Source organism: Lactuca sativa, chromosome 2, assembly GCF_002870075.4.
Source record: "Lactuca sativa cultivar Salinas chromosome 2, Lsat_Salinas_v11, whole genome shotgun sequence".
Lineage (NCBI taxonomy): Eukaryota > Viridiplantae > Streptophyta > Magnoliopsida > Asterales > Asteraceae > Lactuca > Lactuca sativa.
Genome location: NC_056624.2, coordinates 107,741,682 through 107,760,113, shown reverse-complemented (window position 1 = coordinate 107,760,113; position 18,432 = coordinate 107,741,682). Strand labels below are relative to the sequence as shown.

General features: G+C 36.3%; 1 protein-coding gene across 1 annotated transcript; it reads right to left on the bottom strand.

The window, feature by feature from the left end:
• Positions 1 to 15,572: 15,572 nt before the first annotated feature.
• LOC111880049 (probable indole-3-pyruvate monooxygenase YUCCA3) lies at positions 15,573 to 17,490 on the bottom strand. The gene is made up of 3 exons (XM_023876461.3): positions 16,733 to 17,490; positions 16,262 to 16,633; positions 15,573 to 16,186 (listed from the first exon to the last, which is right to left on the bottom strand). Exons 1-3 carry the CDS (start codon positions 17,426 to 17,428, stop codon positions 15,962 to 15,964), a joined length of 1,293 nt encoding a protein of 430 aa, XP_023732229.1. The 5' UTR covers positions 17,429 to 17,490; the 3' UTR covers positions 15,573 to 15,961.
• Between the last annotated feature and the right edge of the window lie 942 nt (positions 17,491 to 18,432).

The window sequence follows — 18,432 nt, the reverse complement described above, 5'->3', positions numbered from 1 at the left end:
AGGAGACGCGTGTTTCTTAAAAAAAATATAAAGCGACATTCACAAAGGACGCACGTTTTAGATAAAGTGCCCTCCGTGTTTTTAATTTTTTTACATGAGACATTAATTTAAGGGCACGCAGTAATGCGTGACCTAAATCCTTAAATTTTTTTGAATAAATGACTCTTTTTTAATGTCACTCTCTTTTGCGTAACATAGATCAATGAGTGTCGTAATTTGCACGTCGTAAAAGGCTGCTTTTCTAGTAGTGTGAAATACTACCACCATCATCATAAAAATCGTTGTTATGAACATATGATTAATAATACAACCATAGAATGGTGTAGAAGAAGAGAAAGTGCATGAAAACACAAAGTTATCAGGGAAAAAGTGAAGGGAGAATGAAAGTTTTGTGATTACCTTAAGAACAACACTTGATGATGAAAGTTTTGAGTGTTATGAGATTATATTTTTTGGAAATTTTCGTGGTTGATGGAGAGAGGAAGTGAAAATAGTGGTGGTGGAGTGTGAGAGAGAGGAGAGTGAAAGAGAAATGAAGAAGTGGAGTGTAAGAATGACTTAAATGATCACTTGTTTGGAAAGAGTATTAGTAGTAAAGGGGAAGAACGAAATTGAGGAATCAAGTATACTAGTCCTAGTTTTCAACTTTGACTTAAGTTCCTACGAGACTCGGTCCTAATTTATACCACTAGGTCAAATGAATGATGTGTGTATATGATTCATGAAAAGTGTTCAAGTCAAAGAGTGACCCGAATATGGATAGTCACTGTAGTTAAGTAGTTATAGAATTCACATATCAATGTGAAATCTAAGTACACTATCCATTGTTTCTATCTGTTTCCAAGTTTCTACTAGGTTATAACTTAGCTTCTAGTTACTGAGTCTAGTATGTGTCATGCCTATACGTGCAACTAAGTTTATTCAAATCTAGAACCGACTCGAATTTTTTGACGGTTGTCATAGTTGTCGGGAAGTACGTACACCAGAATCGCTCATCCAGCTTGAGTGACGTCATCGTCCAGTCATAGGTGTCAATGTGGCTGTCTTGGTTTGTGGTTCCATTGTGGGTTTTTAAATTAGGGAGTTTGTGTTGGATTAGTGTCTAAGTCCATAACTATTTTGGTATGTACTTGACCCGATGGTGCGTGGTCCTTTTGGGTTGCCTTCACCAAAGCAACTTGATTGGATGAATTATGGAGAGAAAGGATTAAATATAATTTATTAATATATTATGAGAATAATATATTAAACGATAAATCATATTGTTTAATTAATATTAGTCAAGAATTAATAAGAATTAAGTTTGTGACTAAAAGAGATTAATTAAACTTAAGGGACTGGAATTGTAATTATAGGATAATTGCAATTTGGGCTATGGATTGCCTTATATTAAGGAGTGGACGAATTCTATGGGGAAACCCATTAGAAATCGTCCAAGGCCCTTAAGAAAAGGAGTCCATGGGTTTCTTAGGGTAAGCATCCAAATTAGGGTTTCCTTGTTAGATAACCCTAATAGCCTCACTATATATATATATATATATATATATATATATATATATATATATATATATATATATATATATATATATATATATGTGACCCTTATGACCCAAAAACATGGCTAAGACTTCTCTAGGGTTTGTAGACGTTTTTGGGCAACCTCCATCCTCTATCCTCTTCATCCTCTTGCTTATGGTGTTTGTGAACCATTAGAGGAGTGACAATTGTGACTCTAAGCTTTCTAAAGTCAATACAAGGAGATTTGGGATTGTTATTGCTACATAACAATCAAGGTAACATCTTAAACCTATTCTCATGTTAATATGATTACTTGAATGCTAGAATTAGGGTTTATAGTCTTGGATAACTCGCATGTACAATAGAGAAACCTAGATCCAAGCATTGGGGTTTGTATGAGCACATAGGATGTTCTTAGGACCAAAACCCATCAGTGGTATCAGAGCCTAGATTGGTTTCTATTGTATTGATGCTTTATATGTTAAAAAAATTCGATTTTTGTGCTTCTGGGGCCAGAACTCATCGATTTTTCTAGATGAACTCGCCGAGTTCATGATGAACTCGACGAGTCCATGCCTGACTCGACGAGTCGGCTGGTCAGTGAGAGGGAAAACCAGGATTTCTTGCTGTTTTTGCTTAAGGATAGTTGCCTTATCATATTAGATCAATATAAATCCGATTTTATGATATATTTGACTATATTCTTGATCTAATTGAAGATATTTATCAATTAATAAAATATTTGTTTCCTTATGTGATAATTGATTAATTATTTTGATTAAATTGGTAAATTGTTTTGCAAGAAATCATTAAATAAATCAAATATGGATAATTATGTGATTAAATGTTAATTTAGATTATTTGTTATTTGATCCTTATGCTTTGAAAAGTTTCATATTTTCCCCTTAAGGTTTTATAGTTTAAATTTGAACCCAAAAGTTTTGTTGTTTTGAAATTTAAATAGTTGAAACCCTAATGTTTTGAAAAAGGTTTCAAAACTTGCCCTCAAGTTTTGGAATTTAAATTTTGAATTAATAGTTTAATTTTGATTTATATTTAAATTCTAAACCCAAATGTTTTGAAATGTTTCAAAACTTGCCCTCAAGTTTTGGAATTTAAAGGTTGATTAAGAGTTTAATTAGGAATGTTAAATTCTAAAACCCTAGTATTGTTTTGAAAAAGTTCAAATCACACCCTTATGGTTTTATTAATTAATTAAGGTGTATAATTAAAAGAGACTAAATAAATCCATAAAGTTTGGTTTACAATTTAATTGAATTAAAAGTATAATTGTTAAATTTGACCACCTAATATTTTAAAAGTGTAAAATACACCCTATACTATATATAACATTAAAAGTCTAACATTATATATATGTATGAATAAAAGTCAGTCTTACCGTTAGTAGGCATCATTCATGAAGCTGGTCTATAAGGGGTGTTTAAGGAAATTGCCTATAAAATGGCGATTGAATGGGTATCCACTCTTACCCACCGCACTCTTGACTAGTGGAGGGTCTTTAGCCGAACGGGTAGGATAGGGCGAAACCTTTCATTATAAGTATAATGAATTACTAAAGTAACTAAATGGTTTTCAAATTCCCAATCTTAGTTACTTAGGCAAAAGTGAATTGATGCAATTCCATGAAATTACACTTTGTTCCCTTGCAAAGACGTTAGTGGAGCGTGTCTGGTTTACCGGCACACTAAATGGTTCTAAGCAAAGGTAGCAAAGGGTGACTCAATGTTGTTCATAGTTCGGTGGAGCGTGTGTGGTTTACCGGCACATCGAATAGGTGACTGCAACATGTGAGGGCACCATGTGAGTTTGCATGGTTATTCACACCCGCTTTGTGATCCTCGGCATCCCAGTCACAAACAAGAGGGGCATATCGAGATTTAAACATGCCATTGAAATGTTCAATGAATCTCAAAGGATCTAGGAGTTTTCATAGATTTAAAACTTAAATATCTTTTTCGTTTTTCATGGTGGAAATTAGTGAATCGTCATTCACTTACCTTCAAATGTTCTGCAATTTGGGTTACGGCATCCCTCTCCCGAGTTGTAGAATATTGTGTTGGGTCCTAGCCTTAGTATCTCATTTGGGTGATTTACTAAGGACTCAATCGATCAACTAACTTGAATTTGTTTTCTCCCGTTTTGTAGATGTCAAAGTTTGACAACTATGGTCTTCTCAAATCCCGTGGAACAAGCATTCCACATGAAGATGATATTCCACGATTCGATCCAGGAACAAGAGATCATACTTCACTTCCTCCTCCTCCTCCTCCAATTATTCTCCCTAACCCACAAGTTCGAAGGCTTGAAAAGTTCAAGATCACTCAAGCCCTTTTGGCAAGTAAACATAAAGAAGGAAAGTCGGTGTGTGCACACGTCCTAGGGATGAAGTCACACATTGATAGGTTAAGAATGTTGGGATCCATTGTCTGTGAGGAAATGGCTGTTGATTGGGTTCTTCAGTCACTTCCTAACTCATATAGTGAGTTCGTAAGAGAGTACAATATGATGAACCACGACGTGACCCTTGTAGATCTCACCTATATGCTTATTGCTGCTGAATCAGCAATGGTTTGGCGCAATAGAAAAGCAAAGTTGATTGGTGAATCTGCCTTCATGGATATGGACAATGGCAAAGAAAAACATGCTATGATCGAAAAGTTTGATCATAAGAGAAAGGCAATGTCTGAAGTAGTTCCATGTGCTGTGCCAAAAGAGTCGATTTGCTTTTATTGCCGAGAGAAGGGGCATTGGAGACGAAGCTGCCCTATTTACCTAAGAGATCTAAGAGATCTAAGAGATGGGAGAGTCGAAACGTATGGCTCTAATATAGGTAAAATCCATTAAGTAACTCTTTTAAGCTTCTATTCTAGATTCTTAATACATAATGTGATAAGATTACAATTGATGTTTTGTATGATCGAAGAAAAGAAAGGAAGCTTAAGGGAAGAAGTGAGCAGAATCTAACCGTGAAGGAATGGATTTCGATCGCATTTCTCGAAGATTAGATTCTTGAGCTACTACTTAGAGTTAGAATTAGATTGCTAAGAAAGATGTATTAGCATAGTTTTTTCAATGAATTGCATTGTAAGGACAAATTTTTCCGCAATAAAATAAATTTTGATTTTAAATTTTATTTATTTATCCTTACAATGGCGTGTATGAAAAATTGATTATTAAAAAATAATGGATTTGGTTCTTATTTATGTTATTTATGGAAAGTCGAGAATTTACCAAATAGGGAGAGTTTCTCATCGCCCAAGTTTCAATTGGACAGAAACTTGGAATCATGCAACTTGGTTGCACAATGAATGAGAAATTTCATATTTGGAAATTAGACTAATTCATTGACAAAGTGTCAAGTGAAGGACTAGGAGATCGAGCACACAAATTTGTGTGTTAATCAAGTCCACCATAAGAGTAACAATGATATTCGTCATGATTTACTAAAGGTTTAGTAAATATGATTATACTTACAAGATTAAGTGTAATTATGAATTGATTGAAAAAGTTTAAATCAATAGCAAAACGAATAAGAAGAATCAAGTAGGCAGAAAGATAAAAGTTTCTCCATTCTAAGAAGAAGGGAGAGTAGCTTTTATGCTTTATGATAGGACTTAATGATTAAGAACCATATCTCAATTGATCCTCTAAGTGAGTCTTAATACAATTGTATGTATAAGAAGAGGAATCAAGAATTGAAGAAATGGTTAAATCAAGAAGTCAATCATACTTCGTTCCAAAACAAGTCTTAGAATTGAGATTGTGAAATTGAGTGGAAAAGTATTAAGAAGGTTTATAACATTCATCAAATGTGGAAAGTTGTGATGTCTTGGATAAGACAAATACCAACTAGGACCAATTTATGAAGAGTTTTGATAAAAGATACACTAACTCTTGAATATTTGTTTGTCAAGAAATGTTTTGACAAGAGAATCTTATATGTCAAGGATTCAGTGGGAGTCTTAATGGTCTTGAAAGGTTTCAAGAACAAATCAAATAAACCTTATCGATCATCACTAGCACACGAGTTGAGGTTTACAACCTATCGTGTTGACATTATTTTGTTTCTGTGCCAATCCAATCGAGTTAATTATGCATGTGAGTCCTATGAGTTCTCATTTGAATGCATAAAAGGCAAGGACCTTGATCAATGGAAAGTACATTGATAAGAAAAGGTGAGCTGCTTAACTAATTGGAAGACATGGTGGGCAGCTGTGCTACCATAAAGGCAAGAAATCGAGATCAAGAAAGTTCGATCCATATGAGTTTGAATTTGTCGTAAACTTTGGTTTTAACAAATTCACATGGATAGGAACACATACACCGTTTAAATCTAAGTGTCATAAGATTTCCTCATTCATGAAAATGATTGTGAGAAAATGCTTTCACTAAGAAAGATTTTAAGAAGATAGTGATTGTAAAATTGCATTCTCGAATTCGATCATGGTTACGGTATCCCTTTCCATAATTTGAATTGTGAGGTTTGGCAATTATTTACACACACATGTGAACTATCTAAGGCAAAGGTGTATAAGTTCAAGAAGCCTTGATAAAAGATTATCAAAGCATTAAGTATTAGAAACATGAACTTAAGAAATTCAATAGGTATTGTTTTTATGAAAGTTAAGATGTTTATGAATACATGTCGAAGCTAGTGGGGGCATAAGTGTTATGTTTTATAGTAATCATCATGATAGTGGGAGCATAAAAGTTATGATTGTATGATTATTATGGAAAGTATTGCAAGTTGGCAATATTAATTATAGAAAACAAGAGTTATACCTTGCAAAGTTGTAAGGGTTGTAAAGTTGTTTTGCTATAATTAAGGGAGAGAATATTATGTTTCATTTCAAATCTAAAGGATTAGGTTGAGAAATGTTAATAAATTTAGTCAAAGGTACATAGTGTGTTCTTCAAATTTCGATTATGATTACGGCATTCCTCTTCACAATTCGAATTTTGAGAACATAGCAAATAAAACATTATGTGTCGTGTCCCACACGCTTCGGGTATAGGATCGATTGCAAATGCTTTAATGTTTGACCATTCTAAAATTTTCCAAATGTCGAGCGCATTTAGAGGGAAAAGGGACTAGAATTGGTTTTGACTAAAATAATTAAACAACTATCAAAGGACAATCCAAAGTTTGATGACGATTGGTCGCTTGTGAGTAGTTGGAAGCATGGTATTGGATGGACCATATCGACATTATTATGAATAGAAAAGATTATATTAAGAATGAGTTGTCATATAGAAATTATGGAAATGTTTCCATATTGGATGGACCATATCGACATCATTACGAATAGATAAGATTCTATTAAGAATGAGTTGTCATATGGAAAATATGGAAACGTGTCCATATTGGGAATTGAATATTGAAAATCTATGTCTAGATTAGAAACTTTTATGCAAAAGGATGTTCAAAGGAATGTACTTTGAGTGAGAGACATCATATCTAAGGAATTATATTGTAACAATCTCTGATAGAGGACGTTGTAATATCATTGGCAATAGTCTTTGTGACTTTGGTGCAATGACATTACGACAGGATGATTGCATAAAATGTTAGAATCAAGCATATTCTATAAGTGGCAAGAATTTGATATTCTTACACTTATGAAAAAGGATTTGGAGTTGTGAAATGAGAATGATTGGAAATATACTCAATTTGATCTATTTCACAAAGTAAGAACCATAAGTAAACATTGTGTGCATGCTAGGAGCATGGGACAAGTGTAATAATTCAAGTAAGAATTTGATTACCCGAAACGACAAATAATGAGTAATCAATATGGTGATAAATAAAAGGAGTTTTATTTATACTCAAAGGTTTGAGTCCATATGGGATTAGTATTATTCTTATGTTTTTGCATGTTTTGACTTCCAGAATAATTGAATTTATCGAATTATTCGAACAGGCCACAGTCATTCATATGTTGGAAGTATATATGAATGAAGACTGTCGTGAATTGGTGTGTGGATTGTCTAAAAGAGTATTAGACATAAGCAAATGTTTGCTGCAACGTTCATGAGTGCTTATGAATATGATTTGAGCATTGGATTAAACCCACGCTCACTTGGATCACTCCATGAATTGTATCACGAGTGATTGGTGAGATGATAACATCTTGTATTCTTGAAACCGAGATGTGTGAGTTGTATCTTGCAAATCGGTTGCACATTGATAATAAGTAAACGCACTAGTAACTTGGTGTTATAAAACTTATTGTTGTGTGTGATTCGGTGAGTAAGTGCAAGAAAGCATTGTATCAAAGTTTATCCGTTCCTTTTATCCAAGGTAGGATAAAAGCGATATCTTTGGGCCCCTCGATGATTTTGTGATGACAAACGTTAATGCTCGGCCAGGCTAGGGCTAATTTGATTTGTTCAATTAGTCAGTCGTCATAAATCGGGAATCGAGATATAGTACAAAGAGAATGATTTGAAATCATATCTCATATGATATCTAGAATGGAGGAATATATGATCCCTTATCTAAGGACACGCGTATCTGATAGGATCAGAGTTGACAGCGGCTTTGGAAAGCTACGATTGCAGATCAGGATCTAAAGTCATACGCATAATAATTATTAGACTTATCCAAGTGGGAGACTGTTGGATTAGTGTCTAAGTCCATAACTATTTTGGTATGTACTTGACCCGATGGTGCATGGTCCTTTTGGGTTGCCTTCACCAAAGCAACTTGATAGGATGAATTATGGAGAGAAAGGATTAAATATGATTTATTAATATATTATGAGAATAATATATTAAAGGAGAAACCATATTGTTTAATTAATATTAGTCAAGAATTAATAAGAATTAAGTTTGTGACTAAAAGAGATTAATTAAACTTAAGGGACTGGAATTCTAATTATAGGATAATTGCAATTTGGGCTATGGATTGCCTTATATTAAGGAGTGGACGAATTCTATGGGGAAACCCATTAGAAATCGTCCAAGGCCCTTAAGAAAAGGAGTCCATGGGTTGCTTAGGGCTTAAGCATCCAAATTAGGGTTTCCTTGTTAGATAACCCTAATAGCCTCACTATATATATGTGACCCTTATGTCCCAAAAACGTGGCTAAGACTTCTCTAGGGTTTGTAGACATTTTTGGGCAGCCTCCATCCTCTCTCCTCTTCATCCTCTTGCTTATGGTGTTTGTGAACCATTAGAGGAGTGACAGTTGTGACTCTAAGCTTTCTAAAGTCAATACAAGGAGATTTGGGATTGTTATTGCTACATAACAATCAAGGTAACATCTTAAACCTATTCTCATGTTAATATGATTACTTGAATGCTAGAATTAGGGTTTATAGTCTTGGATAACTCGCATGTACAATAGAGAAACCTAGATCTAAGCATTAGGGTTTGTATGAGCACATAGAATGTTCTTAGGACCAAAACCCATCAGTTTGGCCGTGTTTGGAATCTCGTAGTCTAGCAGTTCTTTAGCGAATGGTGATGTAACGCTTCGCGACAAACAATCTTGATTCGGTATGGGTAGTGGTCCGTACATGCTATTGGGTGAAACGTGTTGTACGGTTGTGCTCCTGGGTAACTATAGGGTGCATGATAGTCTGGATTTGGACCATAGAACGCTTGTTACTGGAATGGAAGTTGAAGAAAATGGCTGGAGGATATGGGTTGGCGTTGGGCTTGAAGGTTGTTCATAGTGGTTTGTTGAAAGTAGGCATTTGTGGTGGCAACGGGTGCGCCTATCATACACGACAAAGGGAAGAAAAAGGGTGATTGATTTTCCATGACTTGAGCCAACGGTGGCAAGGAGAGTGTTGGATGCATGCCTATCGTTGCTTGGTTTAGAGGTGGTGCTTGGAGTAACGGCTGAGCACCAGTGGCTTGGTTAAATGGCAGTATCATCTGAGGGATTGGTGGTTGTACCTGCATCATCAGGCTGAAAAATGGTGGCATTTGGGATATTGCAGGTTGCACCGATGCTGGTTCGCCTAATAGCAGCGTTTGGACAAATGTGTCTGGTGGCATCATCGTCTGGACTGTCGTCTTTTGCTGAGGCGGTGTCGATGTTGTGGTATAAGCGTTCGTCCCCGATGACACAAGTGACGACTGAGATGGGTGTGTCATTGGGGCGGTTGATAGCGGAAAACTGTCCTCCGGGATTTGGTGGTTGCTGTCCACCTGGTGGTTCGACTGTTACTGTTAAACCACCGTCGTCTGGGACTTCTCTACTTGTCGTTATGGGCAGTGGTGTTTCGTCCAACTGCGTTATTGATCGGATTGGACTAGCTGGTGTCCCATCAGTTCCGCCGGTGCCGTCAGACGCCATTTTTGTCGTTGGATTGTGTGCTTTCGATTTCGTTCTTTGTCACACAAACGGATGACGCCGAATGATGTGACCTTGCTCTGGTTCTCATTAGATTCCGGCAACCGTTCCTGAGTTGCCTCAACAAGATCACAGAGAAAGAAGTCCGTCAGTCGTTTCCCGGGAGGAGGCTCCCATAATGACGCTCCGACGGTCAAGTCAGTAGAGTTATGAGAGTGTATTTGGGTGTTGCTTGGGGAAGACGACTTACCTTCCGGGGTCTTGAGCGTTCCCCTTTTATACTCAGCGATCCTTCTCGTCTGTATAGGATAGGATCGCCTGGGCCGACAGGATCAGGGGACCTGATTGGATGGTCGTGCTCCTGTATCTGTCAGAGCGCTGCCATTGGTCCTGCCGGTAATGCTCTGATCCCTTGCTTTGTCGCATGACTGCATCGTATGTCTTGGAGTTGAGGGTGCCCTTGGCGGGCGCGAGCCTTTCACGAGCGCATCTCTGGTGGATGCTTATTCTTTTGCCAGAGCGCCCTGCCCTTAGAGGCGCTGGCGGGCGCTAAGCCCACCGGGCCTGGTCCGTCGGGCGCGCCAGCCTTCTGAGCTGGATGCGACTCTTTCGTGCTGTCTAGGGCACGTTATCAGATTGGGTTTTGGACCTTATTGGGTAGTTCCAATGGATAAAGTTAGAAAATTTATCCTTCTCGATCATATTTTGAACTAGATCTGAGCTTTGGAGCTCTTGGAATCAAAGAAATCGACTTAAGGCATTAAGCTGTTGGAACTTCGGCAAACACGACGTGTTTCTAACTCAACACGAATTGTTGGCCGAGATCTTCCCGACTGTTTGGATGTAGGCAGAGCACAACGTGTTTCTAAGTCAACACAAACATGTTGGGGTCAACATGGATTTTTGACTTTAACTTTTGACTTTGACGAAGTGTGTCCTAAGGGGTATTTGAGGTATTTTGAGTGGTATCTAAGGATTGGTCACTGTTTGATGAATAGGTGTTGATTGGAGCTGAGATTTGAAGTCGGAACCTCATCAGCTATGGATCAGATCGAGAGGTGAGTTGTCCTCATTGTACTTTTGGGTCGAAGGCACCAAGACCGGCCCTATGTATTGTTATCCTGGTTTATCGTATGATTGTGTTCAGTAATGATCTGTTAGATCTGCATCCTTGATGTTATGCCTAGTGATCTGTAGGTCTTCCTATTTGCTTGTTGACTGATTATATGTTTATCTGTTATATGTTGGGTTAAGGTTGTACTGCTTCATGTTGTAGCCAACAAACCCTAGGGTATTCCGGTTATGAGCTGAGGGTCGGGTGAGGCATGCCAGACTCATACTGAGGGCTCGGGTGCATTCCATAAACGAGCTGAGGATAAGGTGGTATGCCAGACTCGTACTGAGGGTTTGAGGGTATTAGAGCATTCCAAATATGAGCTGAGGGTTGGGTAGGGCATGCCAGACTCATACTGAGGGATCAGTAGCAATCCAGATACAAGCTGAGGACCGGTTGGTATGCCATAATCATACTAAGGGCTGAACATTTGTATTCTAATCTGATCACTGATTGGACTAGGGAGCAAGCTATATATAAGATGTGAGCCCCGTGGGCAAGCCAGACTTATGCTGTGGGCTCAAGAGCAAGCCATATATGAGTTATGGGCTTGATAAGCAAGCCAGACTCATATTGTCAGCTCAAGGGGTAATCCAGTCTTTTAGCTGTGAACCTAGTCCATGTTGTTATTTGAATATGTTATTTGTTTATGTGTTGGTATTTTGGGGGAAACTCACTAAGCTTCGTGCGTACATTTTGGTTTATGGTTTCAGGTACTTCAGTGGATCGTGGCAAGGCGAAGGCGTGACCGTTCACATTATCGGTTTTACAAATAATTGGATCTTAGGAGACTCTGATTTTAAATAATGTTTTGAAACAATGGTTTTGTAACACTTCTATTAGACAAAATGGTTGTTTTGAAAAGTTTTTAAATTGTTGAATTTTATGGATGTTACATACATACATACATACATACATACTTACTTACACACACATACATATATATACACATACACACATAAACATACAAATACACATATACATTCAAATACACATATAAACATATATATATATATATATATATATATATATATATATATATATATATATATATATACATACATACATACACATACACATACGTACATAAATACATAGATACACATACAAATAAACACATACATACACATACATATACACACATAAGTACGTACATACATATACACATAAGCACATACATACACATACACATACATACATAATTACACACATACACATACAAAATATACATATTTCCCATAATTTTCATCATTTTTCATTATTTATATATTAAACGTAGATTATTTCACCTTATTGATGTTTTAAAAGTATATTTTTTTCTTATTTGTTCGTTATTATCATTGTGTTCATAAATATTTTTAGTATTAGTTACGATTTTTAATTGTTTTTGTTTTAAATACGAAAAAACGACCAAGAAAAGTTTTAAGACTCGAATAATGCAAAAAAAAGTTATAGCTTGATTTAAAAACTAATTGAATTTGATTATACAATTAATTTATTATTTTTTTATTGACTTTTTAAAAATTAATTTAATTTTATTCTATTATTAAATTAAAATTACTAGAAGTACGTTGCTATTAATAACCTAATTAAGCTAAGGTTGTAATGACCAACATTAAGTCACTAGCAAAATTAAACACTTTGAAACCATATACAATACATTACTAGAAGTAAGTTGCTATTAGTAACCTAATTAAGCCAAATGTATACATCCAATTTGCATATTCCAATTTCATAAAATTAAGCCAAATGTATGCATTACATTCAATTCCAATTTTCATTTCATTTTAGAAATACAATATAAGTTGCATATTCCAATTTCATACAATTAAGCATACAATTTCAAACAAATGTATACATCCACTTTCAAACAAATGCATACATCCAATCTCAATTTCATACAAATCTATACATCTAAATACAAAATTAAACAAATGTATATATACATCCAATTTCAATATCTAATTTCAATTTCATGCCAAATTTCATTTTTAAGCCAATATGGTATAAACATAAATCAGAAAACATATACAAGATGCATAAACACTTCTTACAAATCTGAAAAAACATATACAATCCCACAAAATGCATAAAAATTTCATATCTGAAAATACAAAGATAATCACTCAACAAAATTGAAGAATACTAACAATTTATCATCCAAATTAATTAGCACAAAAAAAAAAAAAAGAAAATAGGGAGGAATTCGACCTTCAATGTGGGCAATTTCAGAATTGAGCTGAAGGGTCACCGGTATGAAGGGTGCAGGTCGCTGGTAATGGAGGATAGGGGGAAGGTGTGGCAGTCTTGTGGCGGCAGGAGAGGCTAGGGATTGTCGCCGGTTTCTTCCTTGGTCCTTGTCGTCACAGTGAGAAGGAAAACAGGAATAAGAAAGAAAGAAACGAGAGAAAAGGAACAAAAAGAACGAGACAGAAAAGGAAGCTGAAGAGGGGTTATTTGTAACGGGCTTTAGCTGCGACGCCAAGGTATTAGCGGCGACATTATGGCAATAGCGGCGACACCTTGGAGGGAAAAGTCAGCGCGTTTTTGCGTTCTTCTACGACCCTTCGATTGAAAACAAATCGTATAGATGAGGCTCATTTGACGCGGAACACTGTTAGTTAGCGTTAGCGGTGACGCAAGGCAATAGCGGCGACATGTAACACATCAATTACATGTCGCCGCTATTGCCCTGCGTCGCCGCTAATGGCGACATTTTGTGTAGTGTCAGTATTTCGTAGCTATTATGTAGTTAATCTCCTTTGTCGATATAGTCCGTAGTTAACGTAGTTATTCCGTAGTTAATTAGTGACGGAGTGCCTATAGATTTACTTCCATTGCTATTTCGTAGTTATTCCATTATTAAATTAGAGCATGCTATTTCATAGGTATTCCGTCGGTACTCGGTGATTACCTACGGAAATTTTCCGTACCTATTTTTTCGTAGCTAAATCATATGTTTTCTAGTAGTGACATTGGACTCTATTTTTTGGTGTGAAAAAAGAATATAAAAATATGATAGCTTGAAAATAACCTCTATATGCCTTAATTTTATAATATTTTTATCTAAAAACCAAATTGGGTTGAAGATGGTCTAAAAATGACAAGTAAAAATTCTACATTCTTGTGTTCCGTCGCATCCTTGACCATATCATTGTTGCCCAAATGGAAGTAAATTATCACAATGTTCCTTTATGGAAGATGATATGCAGACTTGAACATGAAGACTCATTCTCGAATCTTACATCTTTATCGCTAGGTTGCGATGACACAAATCAGTCCACTAATTTTTTATGATATGGAGGTGAATGATATGCTCATGTAAAAAACCAGTATCATAGAATTTGTTGAAAGATTTCCGTATTATATGTTTATTTGTGTCAACAATATTCAAGTAGATATAAAAAGGAATTAATATTTGTGTGGTGTTATGATCAACCAGTTTACTGCTCTGCTGTTAACCTGCAAGAACTGCAATAAAAGGACAAATGCCATAACATACAACCCTACTGAACACACCTTGTAGGAATGGGCGAACCTGGTGCCTAGAGACCCCATGTTTTTATTATTTCTTGAAACAAGCTGTGGAGATGACGTCAGCTTAATAAGTTCCATTGAGAAAAAGACACAAAAGCAAGTGCTCTTCTTCCTATGTTACAAGCTGGAACACCACTGCAAAGTCTATAGCCTCTAGATGCTTATTATGCATATGTTGAACAAAGATTTGGATTTTTTGACATGCAAATAGAATCTCACAAAAACAATTGTATATGGGCAATTTCTGCATGTTTTTGAATATGCAGTATGGGTACTCATATGGGTTGTCTCTATCTGCTTTTTCCATTTTCAATGGTATATATTTCCTATGGGCAAACACTCAGATAAATACTTCAAAGGATCGTTTATTGTTGGTATTTGGGGATATCCGTAACATAAATGATAGATTTTGCACGTTATTTACCTTGTGCTTGTGTCTGCTGGATCACATGCGCCGCTCTTTTTCTTCATGCTAAGTCCGGCCATTTCAAGAAAAGAGTTATCTTTGACTTTTTATTAGTCAAACGAGTTTTTTTCCATTCTTTTAACGACCGTTGAAGTATTATCAAGAACAACACGATGTCAATACCAGTGCAAAAAGACGAGGTTGATGCTCGCCTTTCATGTAGTAACACTGTTTTAATAGTTAAAGAATCACTTCTACAACTTCTTTAATAAGTGTTATGTATTAAGTATCAAGAATACTTCACATCAAAATCATTTTAGAAATTCGTACTCTTAGAGTTGAGAATGCCCAACTTTTGACCAAAAAAACACTCACATGGGTATGGGTGTTGTACTGTAAGTCTGTAAATGTCTATCCCTCTTCTAACACCATGTAAAGTTACTTCACATTATCACATATATATGAGAAGTACTCGATCCCTTATAAATTTTAGTCACGAGAGTGATCATGAGTAAAAGCAGTGGCCCCATGTATGGACCTAGAGCCCATATTTTCTATTAACTACAAATGCTGGACCATATATGTGATCCTTTCAATGTTCTTAGTCGACTATAGCATTCTCCCTCTCTTTATTTCGGTATCATGGTTATCATTTATTTGTTTTTTCATTAAAATAAACATTACTAGCATTCATGTTTTCATTTTCTTTGATAATAAATAAAACCTCTAAAACAAGCAGAAGCCTAGTTTATAAAAGAAAATAGTACCATAAAATAAAACAGTACTTATTATAACATGGAGAAAACAAGTGTTATTGAGTAAATATTTATGTAACAACATATATTACCAAAAGTGAAATAAAATAAAATAGGAAAAAAACAGAAAAAGAAAAAAGCCTCGTCTTCCCGTTTTGTACACAACGTCGTAGCCTAGACTGAATCCGGAGAGGGCTCTTTTTTTTTGTACTTTTTTTTCTATCTTTTTATCTGTCAGCTTACAAAACTTAAGAAGGCAAAAACAATACAAAATTTAAAGTACAATAATTTTATTATATGTTTTCTATTTGTTGCATCTTGGTTCACAAGACACTGTAACATAATGATTGGTGTGCTTGGTTTCTTGATTCCAAGTCTTGCCAATGTCTTGTGCAACTCTTATGGCATCAAGAGATGCACCCAACAGACCTCGTCCTGTAAAGCCAACTGCATACACACCCGCTTTCCCTTTCCACCCCTCTGGAAATGGTGTCATCGGCATCCCTTCTTTCGAAAACAAGTCATTTTCCTGTGAAACGCATCTCATTAGGTCATGGGTATAAATGGTATTTCACAATCAAGATTTCTTGAAAAAAGTCGTTACCTTTAACCATGAAGGAACATTGCTGCGATACCCAGTTGCTAAAATCACTGAATCTATCTCAAGATTTGCTCCATTGACCAACTCTACACGACCCTGTGAAAATTTCTTGATTCCTGGAACTATTTTAATCTTTCCAGATTTGATCTTTCGTAGTGCACCAATATCCAGAACAGGGGTTTTTCCTTTGATGTTCTTGAGCTCTAATGGGCCTTCTGATGGCCGATTTATACCATATTTTTTTAAGTTCCCAAGAATATAACTTGCAAGAATCAGAAGTATCTTGTCAACCATCTTTAATGGCAGCCACTTCATCAATGAAGTTGCCAATTCGAAAGTGGACTTCCCAGCAATTTCCCTCGGCAGTATATGAACCTGATTATCATTACAAAACAACCAAGTTTATTAGAAAGAAACTAATTAAAATCATCGCGTAATAATTAGATTCGTTTTACATGAGATAGAAGAACTCACCGAGCTTCGAACCACCATGGATGGAAAAGCATTATGGTGGCAGAGATCAAGAGAAACTTCCATGCCGGAGTTCCCACATCCAACCACCAATACTCGCTTTCCTTCAAAAACCTCACCGGACCTATAATCACAAGCATGCATAACTGTTCCATCAAACTCATCCAACCCTTGAAACTCCGGCACCACTTTCTCAGCATTCTCCCCTGTCGCCACCACAAGCCACCTACAGATATACTCCATCTCACAGTCACCGGTCACAGTCTTAACACGCCAAAGCCCACAAGTCTCATCATACTTGGCCAACTGTACTGACTCATTAAACCTCGGGTTAATCTCAAACTTCTTGGCATAAGATTCAAGGTAGTTGATAAACTGATATTTCGAAGGGTATTCTGGGAAATTTGGTGGGAAGGGGTAGTAAGGTAGTTGGCAAAATTGCTTTGGGAGATGGAGTTTTAGACGATCATAAGTCTTGTTTTGCCAAAGAGACGCAATGCAGTTGGCACGATCAAGGATGACAAAGGGAACCCCTTGTTGCTTAAGCCCTGCGCCAACGGCAAGACCAGAAGGTCCAGCGCCGACTATAACTGGTCCGTTGACCAGTATGCATCTTCGGGAGAATAACTCTTCATGTTCAAGAGCATGATGAACCATTGTTGGCAAATGATCAGGATGGTTATAACAAGCACAATGCATCAAAAGAGAGTATAGAAAGATTGAGTGCGACAGAAAACCTCTAAATAGGAAGAATGTGCAACATTAAGTATGTGAAAAGATATGTGTGGAGGGGGTGAGAGGGAAATGCAGAGGTATAAATAGGGTCTGCATGTGTTTGGGATTGGAAAATGATAGCCTTAAGAAGGTCCTTTTCTGAATGATTTGTGTGTGAATCATAACAGTACACTAATATCTTATAAATAAAAGTTATACGTTATTATATATCCTCTAGTTTTTTTTTTTTTTTTTTGCTTTCCGTACCACACATCTTTATGAATGTCGCATAAGTAGGGGTGTAAACGAGTCGAGCCGAGCCCGAGCCTAACCAAGCTCGAGCTCGGCTCGTTTAATTTGAAGAAGCTTGAGCTCGAGCTCGAGCTCGATTCGAACCTTAAAATGAAGCTCGAGCTAGGCTCGTGAACAATTTAGTGAGCTCGCGAGCCTAAACGAGCCTATATATATATATATATATATATATATATATATATATATATATATATATATATATATATATATACACACACACACACGCTCGTTTAGACTCATTTAGGCTCGCGAGCCCACCAGATGAAGCTCGCTCGAGCTCGTTTAATAAACGAGCCTCATATTTGGGCTCGAGCTCGTTTAATAAACGAGCCTCATATTTGGGCTCGAGCTCAGCTCGGACTCGTTTAATTCAATCTCGAGTCGAGCTTTTAACGAGTCGATCCCGAGTAGCTCGGCTCACTTACACCCCTACGTATAAGTATATCTTGTGATTTAGGAAATCAACATCCTAAAATGGCACAGCAATTTGTTCGAGTAGGTAAACTAATATATATATATATATATATATATTCCTAAGTTTTAAATATTAGTTTGTTAAATTTAGCGAACATTTTATGATTAATGGAATTGAAATAATAGATTATGGTTGTAGTTAAATTATAATCATAAATCTTAACGAAAAAGAGATGAAAATATCCAAAGTTTAGGCAAAATAG

Bases quoted from the DNA above. Each gene is read 5' to 3' on its own strand.
- LOC111880049 (XM_023876461.3), bottom strand. From the start codon at position 17,428: ATGCATTGTGCTTGTTATAACCATCCTGATCATTTGCCAACAATGGTT. The intron at 16,634-16,732 runs GTGAGTTCTTCT...AATGATAATCAG, and splicing joins CCATGGTGGTTCGAAGCTCG to GTTCATATACTGCCGAGGGA. The intron at 16,187-16,261 runs GTAACGACTTTT...TGCGTTTCACAG, and splicing joins ATGTTCCTTCATGGTTAAAG to GAAAATGACTTGTTTTCGAA.